The 15505-nt window shown below is 45.7% G+C and overlaps 1 protein-coding gene across 3 annotated transcripts in view; it reads left to right on the top strand.

Annotated features, from left to right (window-relative positions):
- Nucleotides 1-15505, top strand: part of LOC133126068 (rho guanine nucleotide exchange factor 4-like) — a 52087-nt gene that overhangs the window by 28602 nt on the left and 7980 nt on the right. For 2 of the 3 annotated variants that reach the window (XM_061237873.1, XM_061237875.1), the window contains 8 exons: nt 3235-3380; nt 8096-8275; nt 8471-8665; nt 10176-10355; nt 10807-11039; nt 11303-11432; nt 11602-11733; nt 11829-12072. In XM_061237873.1, the coding sequence (XP_061093857.1) occupies nt 3235-3380; nt 8096-8275; nt 8471-8665; nt 10176-10355; nt 10807-11039; nt 11303-11432; nt 11602-11733; nt 11829-12072 (1440 nt within the window). Of the gene's footprint in view, nt 1-3234; nt 3381-4806; nt 5429-8095; nt 8276-8470; nt 8666-10175; nt 10356-10806; nt 11040-11302; nt 11433-11601; nt 11734-11828; nt 12073-15505 lie in introns of those variants that run through there. The other variant, XM_061237874.1, reaches the window with a different exon arrangement.

Genomic DNA, 15505 nt, shown 5'->3' with positions numbered 1-15505 from the left:
TTCGTCCTGATTTTGCCTGAAAAACTAATCCTGCTGTAAATACATCTCTCTATGAGGGTATACAAACAGGATGTAAAAAATCCTTTGGGATGGAGATGGTACAGTGTGTCCCTCCCTAGTGGCCAGTTGTGGTATGGCAGAGCCTCATTTCTATATTTTAGATGCTATTGCAATGAAGTTTTACTGGAAAATAATTTGGTTTGACATATTTCTAGATCCAATATTTGGTATATGCAGTAACAACCATCTAACCACAGAGAAAGATACCATTCAGGTGGGATGGTCCTCAGATGGTTCCTATAGATTTAACAGTAGTTTTAAGGGGCCTGCTTGCTTCTGTCATTTATGAAAGAAGTAGTAAGGTGCAGATTATAGATGCTTGATAGTCTCACCCTGTGTTCTTACAGCGCCCCAATACATAAATACATTTTATACCTGGTGCCATCATACAGGTGCCATCATACAGATACCAGTACTGCAGTGTATTCTACACTTAGCCATCTGTCAGTCAAAGTGACAGCTAATCACTCGGCACAGACTGGCATCAGGGCCATTATGAATTGCCTGCTTTTTCAACTTCAAGTTTCCCTTTTTCCAATGCATCTTCCTCAAGTTATCATTATTTTCTAATTATATTTTTTTATACCTGTATGGGTGAGGGAACTGAAACATTATAGGAAAGTCTATTTTGTGCTGATGGCACTGCAGCATGGAGAACAGATATTGTAATGTTAAAAACTGAATATGACACGGACTGTGCAAGCAATAAAATAAACAGATAAAAACCTAAACGGACTTGTCATACTGCAGAGCAGTTTCAGTTATAGACTCCAGCCTGCGAGAAATAACACTGATATTGAAAGCGAAAAAAGGGACAGAGTTTCAGGGGAAGTGTGTGCAAAGGTGTGGCAGCACATTGCAGTGGTGGAACCACTTTTAGATTCAGGGAATATGGCATAAAAAGAAGAGAAAATGAAAGCAAGTTTTCATTGAATACAATAACACAACAAGGCTAAAATAACAGGCAGTTTGAAGTCAATTTCAAGTCCGGCGCTTAGAGCGTGTCATAGAATTGTAGAATGTATGTAGTCATTTCATTTTCTTTCAGTTAGTGTGCTGTGGTGAAGGCTATTAAGCTTTCATATGGGTTAGATTTCCCAGATCACTGTTGTGCTATACAGGTACACAGCAGCAATCCTTTGTAAGGGCCACAAATTCCGATTTGTCTTAAAAAAACTTTCCCACTGCAGGCTCTATTTATAAAGATAATAGTCAAATGATTTACTGAATCAATTTTCACCCCAGTGCCTGAGGGGGAGTGGGTTCCGTGGTGCCTCATGGTGCAGAGTTCTCTGTCGCCATGGCAATTTGTCACTGACGTAGCACAGCTACTGCAACAGATGCTTGGACTGTACAGAACAGCAGTGCTGAGATACTGAAATACTGCAAGAACAGTATTTTTAGCCGATGTGGCAGGTATGCATTTTCATACGGAATCCATAATTATATGCATAATTATGTACTTCTATTACTGTGGCGTGTGTGTGCACGTGTGTGGATAGTCAAGTGTGGATCTGACAATGTACCAATTCTATTACAATACATTTCTGAAACTCATTGTTAACTCTAAAATAAAGTAGGATAGCAAATCTCATGCGGGCTTCTGCTCAAACTCGCCCTAGGCCATGCAAGATAGATATGATAATGCTGACGGTATGCTTTCACACCGAAACTTCTCACCCTCTCGCTAAATACAAATGTGACAATGCAGAGCTCGAGTTTTCTCACACTCAGCTCCTACAACAGAATGACTATGCTGATGTAGTGCAGAACACACAGAAATAAAGATAAAAACATTAAAAAACTGTCTTTTCCAGATGTATGGATGTCAAAACCATACATAATTCCAAAATTATGAACATTAAAACCAAAAACTTTATTTAAAGAAAGCTGTGAATTAAACCCTTCTCATCTCTATACACTGATGAGCCAAAATATTATGACCTAGTATGCTGTTGGTCCTCTTCGTGTTGCCAAAACAGCTCTGACCCACCAAGGTTTGGACTCAACAAGACCTAACAAGCTGCCCTGTGGTATCTGCCACCAAGATGTTAGCAGCAGGTCATTTAAGTCTGTAAGTTGCGAGGTGGAATTGTTCCAGCACATCCCACAGATGCTCGATTGGATTGAGATCTGGGAAATTAGATGGGAGATCTGAGGCCAGAGCAGCTCCTTAAACTCTTTATCATGTTCCTCAAACTATTCCTGATTGGACCAGGCAACCTTCTTTCATTGCTCCATGGTCCAGTTCCGATGCTTTCGACGGTGGCGAGGGTTAGCATGGGTACTCTCTGCCCGGTCTATACACAGCAGAGTGCGATGCTCTGTGTGCTGAGACACATTCCTCCTGTAACCATTATGCAACTATGCGACTACAAGGACGACGAGAACCAACTGTTTGCTTACTGTCTAATATATCCCAGACCTTGACATGCACTGTTGTTATGAGATAATCAATGTTATTCGATTAATCTGTGAGTGGTCATAATGTTTTTTTTCAGTGTATCTATATGCCACCTCTACTTAATTTACTTTACGCAAAAATCTTACACTGCATTCTGGTATATGGTCTGCAGTAGTGATGTGTCTGTGTGTACGTGTGTGTGTGTGTGTGTGTGTGTGTGTGTGTGTGTGTGTGATTTTCATCATAACAGTTTTGATGATTTATTGACAGCTGATCAGATTTTCTGATAACTACTCCTATTGCTTGTTTTATGCAAAAATAATGTAGTTCACCATGTTTGCCAATATTTTAGATCCTAGATAAGTCCTTTTTATTACCAGTAACTTAAATGCTGTTATAAAAAAGAATCCAATATTTAACCAAATTTTATTCAATATTGAAACCTGATATGAGTCCCCGTTGTACTGTGGGTCAGGTGGAGCATCCCAGAATGCAATGAACCCACCTGGTTGTTCTGTCCCAGGTTTCTCCCGCATGCTGCTGGGAAATGTAGTACAGGTCTGCGCACCTGACTGTAGGCCCGGCGAGCTGCACACCGGGCTACGACTGCAGCAGTGCTCATTTACATCAGAGGGAGATTTTCGCTCCTCTTGCAGAGGGGAGGAGGGCTGCTGATGCTGCAGCAGTTAGCGTGAGAGGGCTCCTCTGCCTCTCTGTTCGGAGGGGGAGCCTAGCCCGAGTGTCCCAATGCGCCTGTGCTCTCTCCCCAGCCGCGGTCATTCCCGATGGGGCGCCGGATAAGGCCTGTCTCGGGGAGGACCTGGGCAGCGAGGAGGACCTGTACGAGGAGTTCCGCAGCACTGGCCACCGTTTTGGACACCCCGGAGGAGGGGGGGAGCAGCTCGCTATAAACGAGGTACTGAGCCCAGCTCTGTCTCCGTCTTCTGTGCTCTGTTTTTCTCCTCTCTCTCTCTTTATCTCTATCTCAGCAACTCTATCGCTCTCTCAATTCCTCCCTCTTTCTTTATCTCTCTTTTTCTATCATTCTGCATCTCTGCATTGTTGCAGTAAGAGCTTCTGGACACTAGAGGGTGCTGAAAGCGCGGCTATGTGAATCTTTGGCTTGAGTGTGTCTGTGTTAGTGTGTGTATGCGTGTGTGTGTGTGTGTTTATGTATGTGAGGACATGTGGTTGAGGTGTAGATTCATTAAAATCTCAAGTCCTGAGACACTCTCCCCTTTTCTGTTCATGGTGGGCCCAGTGAAATCCTCTGAGGCATTCTGGGAATGGTTTTCGGGGTCCTGCGGCACATGTTGGCAGCGTATGCCTGTGATTGGCTGCTGTGCGGAGCCACCCCCTTCCAAGGTGTTCCACAGAAATATCACGACAGATTACAGAAGCCACCTGGTGGGGGAACAATAAAAGATAGAGTGGAAAATTATTAAAACTCCTGCAGTGCGGACTCATGGAAGGTTGGACTCCACCTGGCACTCAAGATAAAAACAGATTTACCGTCTGTCCACAAACATGATTTCTGTCCTTCTGATTTCAAACCCGGAGGCGGAATCTTCAGGCCGTGTTTGCAGAGAGGTCAAATGTTGAAGTCTGCAGTCCCAGGAAAAGTGCGTTTTGTGCTAGCCGAATAATGCTGTCGTAGCTCCTACTGTGTGCGGTGACAATCAAAGCATGTGTAGGCATGCGCAGTGCGAACGCAATGTTTGTGAGTGGATGATGTCATTCCCCGGGGCCATAAATCTAAGTGAATGTGCATCCTGTCCAGGTCGGTTGCAGCTGCTGCATGGCTAATCAGATGGGCCGGTGGTATGGCATACATTGTCGGTTGCGGTTATGAAAGGAAGTTGGAGGGCTTCACTAATCCCATTAGGCCAGCAATGAATCATATTGTTCCAAAGGGGAAGCCAATGCACAAGGCCCCTGTGTTTGAACCCACCTCTGTACCTCTGTGGGCTAAAAGGGAGATTGCCCCAGGCACTCTTGCATGAATTTTTACCCGTAATTATCATCTCAGCAAAACGCGAACATGGGTCTGAAGGGGGGTGGGCATAAGGGCAATCAGACAATTGAGCTAATAAACAAGCCGGGGCTCTGACAGACGGGGAGCCATTAAGATCTATTATACCGCATCGTCCCTCCTGTCTCCTCCCCCTGCGCTCCCTCGGGTTGCTAAGGCCGGCCTCAGCCACTCCGGTATCTAGGATACGGCGTGAAATGCAGCCTGCCGATTGGTTGCTAGCGGTAAAAAAAGGAAAAGAAAAAAAAAGCCCACAGAAAGCAATTCTGCGAGTTAGATAGATGCCTGTGCCAGTGCAGCTTTTAAACAGACCCGTCCTCCATTTTATTTCCGTTCAGTATTCCGAGCAGGCACAGATAACGGCTGCCGTAGATTTATAGAACTAGCACCTCCTTCAGTGTTGCAGGCGGGGGTGTGAGAGACAGAAAGAGAGAGCAAGAGAGAGAAGGGGAGCGAGGGAGGGGGAGCGAGAAAGCGAGAGATAGAATGAGGAGCGCCGGAGAGCACTAATTAGACGTGGAGATGCCGAGTCGGACGGAGGAGTGGGGCTGTGACAGAGAGAAGAGAGAGGGAGTGAGGAAGGGAGAGAGGAAGAGAGAGCGCTAGAGCAGAAGAGAGGAGGAGAAAGAGGGAGAGAGAGAGAGAGGGGAGGTGAAAGGGAAACAGTGAGCGGAACGGGCGGATGGCTCGCAGCTCCCAGAAGGCTCGGCAGCGGCTGGGCCTGGTCAGTACGCTCCTGCGCTGTAACCTCCACCCGGAGACCCAGAAGGTGGTGGTGTTCATCATCATGATGCTGCTCGTCATCATCAACGTGGTGCTGATGTTCCTGCTGGCCTTCCAGTAGAGAGACCGAGGAGGGGACCTTTCTTCCACTCACCGCGAGACGCGCGTCTGTGTGGATGGGCGTGCGGGACGCGGCAGCAGGCGTGCAGGTACTGGGAGACGTGCGGCGTGTGTCTGGGTCATGCCGCTGCCTCTCCGAGTGGGAGCGGCTGCTAGTAAATTATTTACACCAGCCCTGCTGTAGTGTGAGTATTTTGGGTCACCGGTGACCAGAGCTTCCTGGATTTAGAAGGCTGTCTTGCGTTTACTGACCATTAAAGGGTAGGCACGGGATGTGGGGGTGTTTGTGTCTGTGTGGGAGGGAGGGACAGTGGGTATGCACGTGTGTCTATCTGTGTGTGTGTTCTTGAGCATGGGGTGTGTGTGGTTTTTGTTTGTGCTGAAAAATTTTGGTATAGCTATTCTTATGTGGCTATATGTAGTAAAAATACATATGTGTTTGCACGTGTGCGTGTGCATGCTTGTGTGTGTGTCTGTTGTCATGTATTCAGACGTATTTCCCTTTAGAGAAATGAGAATTGGCCCATGTTCCTTGGCTGTGCAGGGCCTAAAGCTCAGCTGTGCAGTAGCAGACTGTGATGCTATGTTGTAAAATCCATCTATGCCAGGTTGACCAGTTGGAAAATTGAGCTGGTCAAGCTGGTCGTAAGCTAGACTATCTGGGTATGAGCTGGTCAGCCAGCTAGTGCTGGTAACTTTCAAAATATAGCTTGAGCTGGTCAAACCTGATCAAGCTGAGATCTGATCAACCTGCTAGACCATGCTGAGCTGGGAGCTGGTCTGAACTGGTCAACCTGCTAAACCATGTTCAGCTTGGTGCTGGTTTGAACTGGTCAACCAGCCACCAGCTGTTTCAAAACCTAGCTTGAGCTGTTTTTTTTCTGCAGGGAAGGCATGTGAGGTTATCGGACTTGCCCTGGGTCAGCCACATCCTAAATTAGAGTGTCCCCCAGAACCCTGGCATGGCAGCATCTCAGTGTAGCCATTGAGGCCAAGTCTATCTGACAGCTGTGAGCTTCTCAGTGTAGCCATTGAGGCCAAGTCTATCTGACAGCTGTGAGCTTACACTACCCTAAAGGGAGAGATAAAAATGCCAAAATACATCTCTCCTGCCCACAGAATGTGGGGGTTGTCATATCTTAGAGGTGCGCGCTACACATTCTCAGGAACACACACAAACACACACTTCAGATTGGGGAAGTGTCTTCTGCAAATGTGTAAAAACCTGGTGTGAAGTTCAGACAGAAAGGCTAAAAGGTCATTTGGGATGCTGCATCTGAACGAGGTCTTGCTGTCTGGTTGACCCTGTTTGATAAGGAGGAGTACGTTCCTGCTGCTGTGTGAGTGTGTGTTTCATGGAGAACCATGGCATCCGGGTGTTTACTGTAGTTACATAACGGCACAGCTTCTGGAGAGGAGGCAGTGGAGAGGCGAGTTTTCGTGGGTGTGTCGCTTAGCAACAGGTTTTATTCCTCGTTCCTATGGCGACGAGGAGGAGTGGGTTGTGGGTCAGAGGGGCCTTCGGAGAAGCGTTCGTTGGTCTTCCTCTCTTCTCACCCCTCACCATTCCTTACTGCTCAGAACTCCCGCTGAGACCCTGGGCTCATTCCAATCACTTATTTCTCTCCTGACCCAGAAATCAACCACGGTCCGCCATTTTTAAGGACCTTCCAACCCGTTAAAGGATCCTTTTAGGAGCTAGAAGTAAAAGTTTTGGAACTCCCAAACTTTCCTTAACACAAGTTTTTTTTCCTGAAAGTGCCACATTATAAATGATTGACCTGTAGGTCCAGCTCTCCCGATCTGCATGATATCTGCTAAGTCTGTAACTAATGTGGCTTTGAACTGACATTTGAAGGAGCAAGGCCATTTAATTTGCTTAATTAACATTTAGATTTCCCCGGCTTCACTTCTTTTCCTAGCCTCTCCCGATGGGTGGGACTAGGTGTAAAAAAAGGAGCAAGAAAAAAAAATAATAATTATTATTTGAGATGAGCCCTCTGGCTGCTCTAAGCAAGGGGCACTTCTGTGTGCTTGACCAGCAGAAGCCAGCTGTGAGCTTCACTCCTAACATCGCTACAGCCTCTGACTCTGCACTGCACAGCTATTCACCATCTGTCGGACGGGATGACGATACAGTAATTCTCTTCCCAATCTATCCCCCCATAGATCTCTGTCACTGCCACATCTTTAATTATGCAAGTCAATTCACTAAGCACTAACGAAGCGATTAGCACATCTGAGCCGAGGCACTGGGGTGCCCATGCGTCTCAGAAAAGGATTTTGAGCTGTGTGTCTGACCTTGAAATTAATAAAGTTTCAACAATGTTGTCAAGTGCCCAGTGTCTTTATAATAGTTATTTGCAAACCATTACACCGTACTCCAGTGTAGGCCTGAAAACATAGATCTCACAGTGATAAACAGTGAGTGACTGGTGCAATAGGGGGAGGACGCTTGACTGAAACTATTTATGGATGCTCTATTCTCCAAATGCCATCTAATGTAAAAACATTTCTCTATATTCTGCATTTTAGGATCTTTGTCTCATTTGTGGTGTTTGAAAAAACTTTGAAACATATGGAATCATTTGTTCCAGTTGTTTTGCCTTAGTGGAAGAAACTAGTGAATGAAAAGGCAGGTCAAAGAGTTTTGTCAAAAGTGTGCGGAGTGAATACTACAGTGCTCTAGGGAGAGTTGACCAGAACCTATTCTTAATGGTGTTGACCGCTGAATGACCTGTCCCCTGTCCCTGCAGCTGATCAGCGATGGCAGCGTGGTCTACGCCGAGGCCCTGTGGGACCATGTCACCATGGACGACCAGGAGCTGGGCTTCAACGCCGGCGATGTCATCGAAGTAGTGGATGCCACCAACAAGGAGTGGTGGTGGGGGCGGATCCTTGACAGCGAAGGCTGGTTTCCGGCCAGCTTTGTTCGGGTGAGCAGCCCTACACATTCCCTGCATGCTCCCAAGCCTGTATCTGTCCTTCAGAAATAGCAAGGGCTAAAGCAGGGCTACCCAATCCTGTTCCTGGAGGTCTACCATCACATAGCTCTTCATTCCAATCCTAGGAGGTCTCCAGCTGTTGAATGAGTGTGTGTGCTGTGTTGAACGAGGTGTGCTCTCCCGCAGTTACGCGTGAACCAGGATGAGCCGATGGAGGAGTACGTAGCCAAGATGGAGGATTCGCGCGAGGAGGACAGCGCCTCCACGGGGAGGCTCCTGGGCCCCGGCCTGCCCTGCAAGGAGCAGATGAGGGCCAACGTCATCAACGAGATCATGAGCACCGAGAGGGACTACATCAAGCACCTCAAGGACATCTGTGAGGTAGATAGATAGATAGATAGATAGATACTTTATTCATCCCGAGGGAAATTTTAGGCATCCAGTAGCTTATACATACTCACATATACACACATATCTCACACACATAAAGATCAAAATCACTCACAGAAAAGTAAGAAATAAAGAGCATGTGAAGTGATTACAAGGGCCTAGTAGGGACTAGGTAGTCACAGCCAGCCAGCTCCACAAATGGCAGGGCCTTAGTCAGGCACAGGAAGGTAGTCAGGAACTTGCTATGTACTATACACTCTCAGAAATACCGGAACGAAAAAGGCCTAAGAGGTACAAATACTTGTCTCTGGTGGCGGTACCCTATAGGTACATAACATCTCACTCCTTGCTAGCATTATATCAATATTTTCTACCATTTTAGCTTGGGAAGCTCATTTGTACCCAAAGAGAACATTAATGTGTTTTCAGGGTACATTTAGGAAAATATTTTATCTGAAAAACATTCAGCTGCCTGTTCAACAACAAGCAGAAGAGTTAGTTAGGGGTTCCTGTTGCAAAGGTTAAAAATGAAGACGACACTTTCCAAAGGTGCATCTTGCATAATCATTTGGGGCATAGCATGCTCCTTCACAGTCTGAGAAATCAGGCTCTTTGCATGCTTCTGCTGCCTGCCAGATGACTCATTCTTGCTTCGGGAGGGCTGTATTGTTTTTCATCTTGGTCTCAGTTTGAATAAATTCTTATTCACCCCAGTTTCAGTATTAACACAAACCCAAACCACAAAACCTGCTGGAGTGTAGCCATCAAAGGTCACTTGCCCAGTTCTATTAAAAAACCGATCAGGAGCTAGAGACCATAATGCTCCACTCTCCTGTGATTAATTTACATTTTAAGATAGCACTGACGCCATCATTTAGAAAGTGTCAACAATGGTTTATGCGAGAATATGAATTAATTTGAGGCAAGAATGATCATTCTAACAAAATGCGACAAAGAAACTGACGAGATATGTGGGGCAAGCGACACTTAGTTATATGCAGTTCCGCCCCGCACAGGATCATTGCTGTTGCATTCTAAGCTGTAGTCCCTTCTCTGTTATTCTCTCTGATTTATAGCCGTCTGGATAAAGCAAACAACTGTCCTCCTTTCCTAAAAAAACTCAACTGGGAGCAATTTATCGTTCTCATTTATGTGCAGGTACAAAGAATTTGAATAAAAAATAAAATCAGCCACCAGAACAGACACACCATTTCAATCTAACTTGCAAACCTTTGAGCAGCAAGTCATAGAGAGAGACAGTTTGGTCTTGAATAATTGACGCCATGTTCCACACTCTGAAATTGAAATACTTCCTTCAGGACTGTGTTCCGCTGTGCCACATCCAGGTCCAACAGTAAACTATCCTTTATTCTAGTGAGAACACGGCTGATAAATTATATTATCCCCAATCTCTACTGCCACAGAATTGTGAAACTTTAGTCACGTATTCTTTCTACTATCCCTTCCCTTACCTTATATCCTTTACTTTATGCCCCTTCAGGGCTACATCAAGCAATGCCGAAAGAGGACGGACATGTTCACCGAGGATCAGCTCCGCACCATCTTCGGCAACATCGACGAGCTCTACAGGTTCCAGAAGAAGTTCGTCAAGGGCCTGGAGAAAAGGTTCAACAAGGAGCAGCCTCACCTGAGCGAGATTGGGTCCTGCTTCCTGGAGCATGTAAGCCGCCTCTTCTCCCGATCCAACGCTCAGTTCCATTCTTCACTGTGAAGTGCGTCTACGACCGTAACACAGCTGGAACACTGAGTCTGTTTCAAATACAAGAACCTGCAATGTTGGTGAAATAAAAGGTGTGCTGTCTGATTATTTTCATTTTTCCTGACAAAACTGAAAGCCTCTTTAAAGTGTATTTTTCCCCCTGAGGCTTGATCAGGTGGCATATTCACCACATATGAAAGTTATTTAAAAAAAACAGGCTCAACTCAATATATCAAATGTAACTGGGTGCTGGTGAGTTGAGGTAAAGGATCATTTACATGCAAATATAAAGAAATAATGATTACAAATTTTTCATGGCTGTGCGGTCCTTTACTTAACGGAGAAGAGTGAAGTCCTTGAATGACGAGTGTGTCATAATAGTGACCTGTGCTTTCTCATACTCTTTCCTCAGCAAACGGATTTCCAGATCTACTCTGAGTACTGCAATAATCACCCCAACGCCTGCCTGCAGCTGTCCAAGCTGATGAAGGTCAACAAGTACGTCTTCTTCTTCGAGGCATGTCGCCTGCTGCAGAAGATGATTGATATCTCTTTGGACGGCTTCCTGCTCACCCCGGTGCAGAAGATCTGCAAGTACCCACTGCAGCTGGCCGAGTTGCTCAAGTACACCAACCCCCAGCACAGGTACGATATACTACCTCTCCTGCATAGCAGGGCACACACCAACACAACACAACAGATATACCTGCACACAGTGCCACATATACCTGCATTTACACCAACTTTCAGCAAAGCTTACACACAATATGCAGAGGATATCTATCACAGGTTTTCTTAATTACGGATACCAAAAATAGTGTTTTCATTGTGGTGGCTGTTGTATAGATGTATAGAGTCAAAGTGGCTGAAACTGTAATGTGGCTGGCGGTCTGGTCTTTGATGTGCAGAGATTATAAAGACGTTGAAGCTGCATTAAATGCTATGAAGAACGTGGCCAGGCTGATCAACGAGAGGAAGCGCCGACTGGAGAACATCGACAAGATTGCCCAGTGGCAGAGCTCCATAGAGGACTGGGAGGTATGGAAGATTAGCCCTTCGGAGATTATTTATTATTGTGTGTGTGGGTGCGTGTGTGTCCATGTGCGTGTGTCTCTGTGTGTGGGTGGGTGGATGGACGGATGGATGGATGGATGGATGTATGCATATGTATGTCGCCATTTTATGACCATGTACGTGTCTCCCTTAGGGGGAAGATATCCTCAGCCGGAGCTCGGATCTGATCTTCTCGGGGGAAATGACCAAGATCTCACAGCCCCAGGCCAAGACCCAGCAGCGCATGTTTTTCCTGTTTGACCACCAGATGGTCTACTGCAAGAAGGTGAGCGAGGCCAGTGTCCAGGTTAAGGGACTTTTAAAAGTGCGTGCGTGTGCATTTTGGATTGTCTCACATGCAGTTTTGCTTTGTGTGCACAGGACCTTCTCCGCCGGGACATCCTTTACTACAAGGGCCGAGTAGACATGGACCAGATGGAGGTGTTGGACCTGGAGGACGGGAAGGACAAGGACCTGAACGTAAGCGTGAAGAACGCACTAAAGCTGCGGTCCCTGGGGGGTGAGGAGGTCCACCTGCTCTGCGCCAAGAAGCCCGAGCAGAAGCAGCGCTGGCTGCGTGCCTTCACCGACGAGCGGGGCCAGGTGCAACACGACCACGAGACAGGTGAGACTTACCACACTCTGCGACCGTGAGGCACACTCACAGCACGACCGTGAGACACTCACAGCATGACCGTGAGACAGCTGGGGCTAACCACGCTCTATGACCATGAGACACTCCCAGCATGACCATGAGACAGGTGGGGCATACCACACTCTACGACCATGAGACACTCATAGTACAACCATGAGACATTCACAGCATGACCGTGAGACAGGTGAGACTTACCACACTCTGCGACCGTGAGGCACACTCACAGCACGACCGTGGGACACTCACAGCATGACCGTGAGACAGCTGGGGCTAACCACGCTCTATGACCATGAGACACTCCCAGCATGACCATGAGACAGGTGGGGCATACCACACTCTACGACCATGAGACACTCATAGTACAACCATGAGACATTCACAGCATGACCGTGAGACAGGTGAGACTTACCACACTCAGCGACCGTGAGGCACACTCACAGCACGACCGTGAGACACTCACAGCATGACCGTGAGACAGCTGGGGCTAACCACACTCTATGACCATGAGATACTCCCAGCATGACCGTGAGACAGGTGGGGTTTACCACACTCTCCACCTGCGAAAGACGCTAAGGACCCTCCACTGACACCAGATAGATGGGTCAAATATACCAGACAGTCCTCAGACATACTGACAGACAGTAGAACTATACCACACAATCTCAGAAATAAAGTGAAAGTGGAGGTGTATTTTTGTTCTTCAAGGATAAAATTTCACAAATGTACCCTGAAAGCACAGCGTAAGTTTTTTTCTCGAACTTCAGCAAATCTGATGAGTTCAAAGGGCATGCTGAACAAAATGGGCCCATTTATCCTGTCCTTGGTGAAGGACCAATTTCCCCAGCTTCTGTTGCCAAAAACCTGGGAGTGATGATCGATTCCAACCTGTCATTGGAGGCACACATAAGACACTTTAAAAGGGGATACTTTTTCCAGTTATGTAATATAGCTTGTCTCCGGGCATTTCTCTCTGCCACAGACTCTGTGGAATTGGTGTCTTGTGCAGACTACTGTAATGCTCTGCTGGTGGGACTTCATGCACACTCCTGACAGCTGTGGATGATTCAGGATTCTGCAGCTAGTGTCCTCATCTGTACTTCAAACTGAGGCCAAGTCACACCCACACATTACAAGCTCCATTAGCTTCTCATTTAAGTACCAGAGTGACTTCAAGGTCTTATTACTTACAAAGCCCTGCTCTAAATTACATTCCTCCAAATTACATCAACTTCTCTGCAAGCTCCTCAGACCTTTGTAGCCTTGCTGTTCCATCTACTTCCATAGACTTCATCTATGAAATTCCGTGCCCTTGCACATAAGAACGGCTGATTCAGCTAGCCCCACCCTTTGAAAATGTACCTCTTTAAATTCATATTTAACAGACAACTATTCAGCTGCTTATTTCCCCAAATTCACTTTTCTTCCTCTATGCAACTGTTAACTGATTACGAAATGATTGATAATTGGTAAAGTATTATACACTGATGAGCCAAAACATAGCCTAATATGCTATTGACATTAGCAGCAGATCCTTTAAGTCCTGGACGTTGCGAGGTGGAGCCCCTTGTTCCAGTACATCTCACAGATGCTTGATTTGATTGAGATCTGGGGAATTTGGAGGCCAGGGCAACACATTGAGCTCTTTGCTATGTTCCTCAAACCATTCCTCACCAATTTTTGCAGTGTGGCAGGGCACATTATCCTGCTGAAAGAAGCCACTGGCATCAGGCAATACCATTTCCATGTACCTGGTCCGCAACAATATTTAGGTTGGTGCCCCATGTCAAATTGACTTTCAGATGAATGCCCGCACCCAGGGTTTCCCAGTAGAACATTGCCCAGTGCATCACACTCCCTCCACCAGCTTGTCTTCTTCCCACAGTGTATCCTGGTGCCATCTCAAAATTTTGCCCTAGTCAAAGTCGCCTGCCCATTTCTCCTGCATCCAACACATCGACGAGGAGAACTAAAAGTCTGCTTACCGTCTAATATATCCCAGACCTTCACATGCTCCATGAGATAATCAACATTATTTGCTTAATCTGTAAGTGCTCATAATGTCTTGGCTCATCGGTTTGTATTCTATACCTTGGTGTAAAATCCAGCTTGACATTACCAGCTACCAGCTGTTTCAAAACTATGTTGAGTATGGAGCTACAGTACTGTGCAAAAGTCTTAGGCACCTGTATAACATTCTGTACAGGTAAGATTCTTTCAAAAATACTTAAAAATATAATTTGAGTAATTTGGCAGAATAGTTAAAAACTGAATCAAATCAATATTTTTTGTGACCACCCTTCGGCGTTAAAACTGCATCACTTCTCTGAGATATAGAACTGCAGGACAGTGTTGGCTAAGACAATCAGCAGGGAGGTGGTTCCAAGCAAGTTCTTGTTTGGTTGGCTCCTTGCTTCTGATCTCAGACAGCCTTGATCAAGTTTTTATGTAAAAAGTAGTAAATTGCTTACAGTAATATGTTACTTTTTAAAATTAAATACAAAAATGTCTCTGTAAAATTAAATCTATTGGAAAATGAATATTTGGAAAATATGTGTTCTCAAATGTGTTCTTTTATACTATACTAACAAAATAAACATGTATATAATAAAGTCTACGGTGCCTAAGACTTCTACACAGTACTGTAGTCTGAACTGGTCAACCAGCTACCCGTTATTTCAAAACCACGCACTGAGACTTCTGTGTAGCAGTCACCTTTTCTTTGGTGCTAGCTGCTAATTCCCTTTTTTTAGTTCTTTAGATTTTCTTCCTCCGATTTTGTTTTCATTTGCAGCATGTAGAAATTCCACTTGGTTGATTGAAGGGTTATTTGACTCACCTGCTGGCCAGGGTGTTGGTATTGGCTCTTAATTGGTAATTGAGAGCAGCCTGGTGCATTGCCCATTTTGCCAATCAGGGTGTGACGACGCCCTTTATTTTGGGCATAAAAGAGGCAGTAACCTGCACACCCAGATTATTTCTGATCTTACCTTCTCTTACTGTTGTTTTCATGGCAGCAAACGACATTGAGCTGGAAACTCTGGTCCTTTAGGGCTTTTTGTAAATGTTTGCTTTATTTTGCTGAACTATAGTGTATAGGGTGTAGTTTGGGGGTTATGTAGCTCAATTGAGTTGTGAACTTCGAAAAACCACACTCACTGCCTGGGTCCTCTGTGTCAGGGCTGTTAGTGCCATTCATTGCAAAAATGCTTGGCTAGCCTGCATGATGACCTAGCCCTGCAGACACTAATTGCTATTCTGTTTCCCTGTGTTTATTTACTGTTAATGTAAGCACCTACATTAACAGTTAAAAGGGGAATTGAAGAGCCATTTGTCAGTTTAAAATGTTCGTTGCTTTCCTTTATTTCTGTCGTTGGGAACTGGCTCTCAGGTTTCTTTCAGATCT

Source organism: Conger conger, chromosome 4, assembly GCF_963514075.1.
Source record: "Conger conger chromosome 4, fConCon1.1, whole genome shotgun sequence".
Lineage (NCBI taxonomy): Eukaryota > Metazoa > Chordata > Actinopteri > Anguilliformes > Congridae > Conger > Conger conger.
The sequence above is the reverse complement of the archived record's forward strand: the minus strand, read 5'-3'. Positions and strand labels throughout refer to the sequence as shown.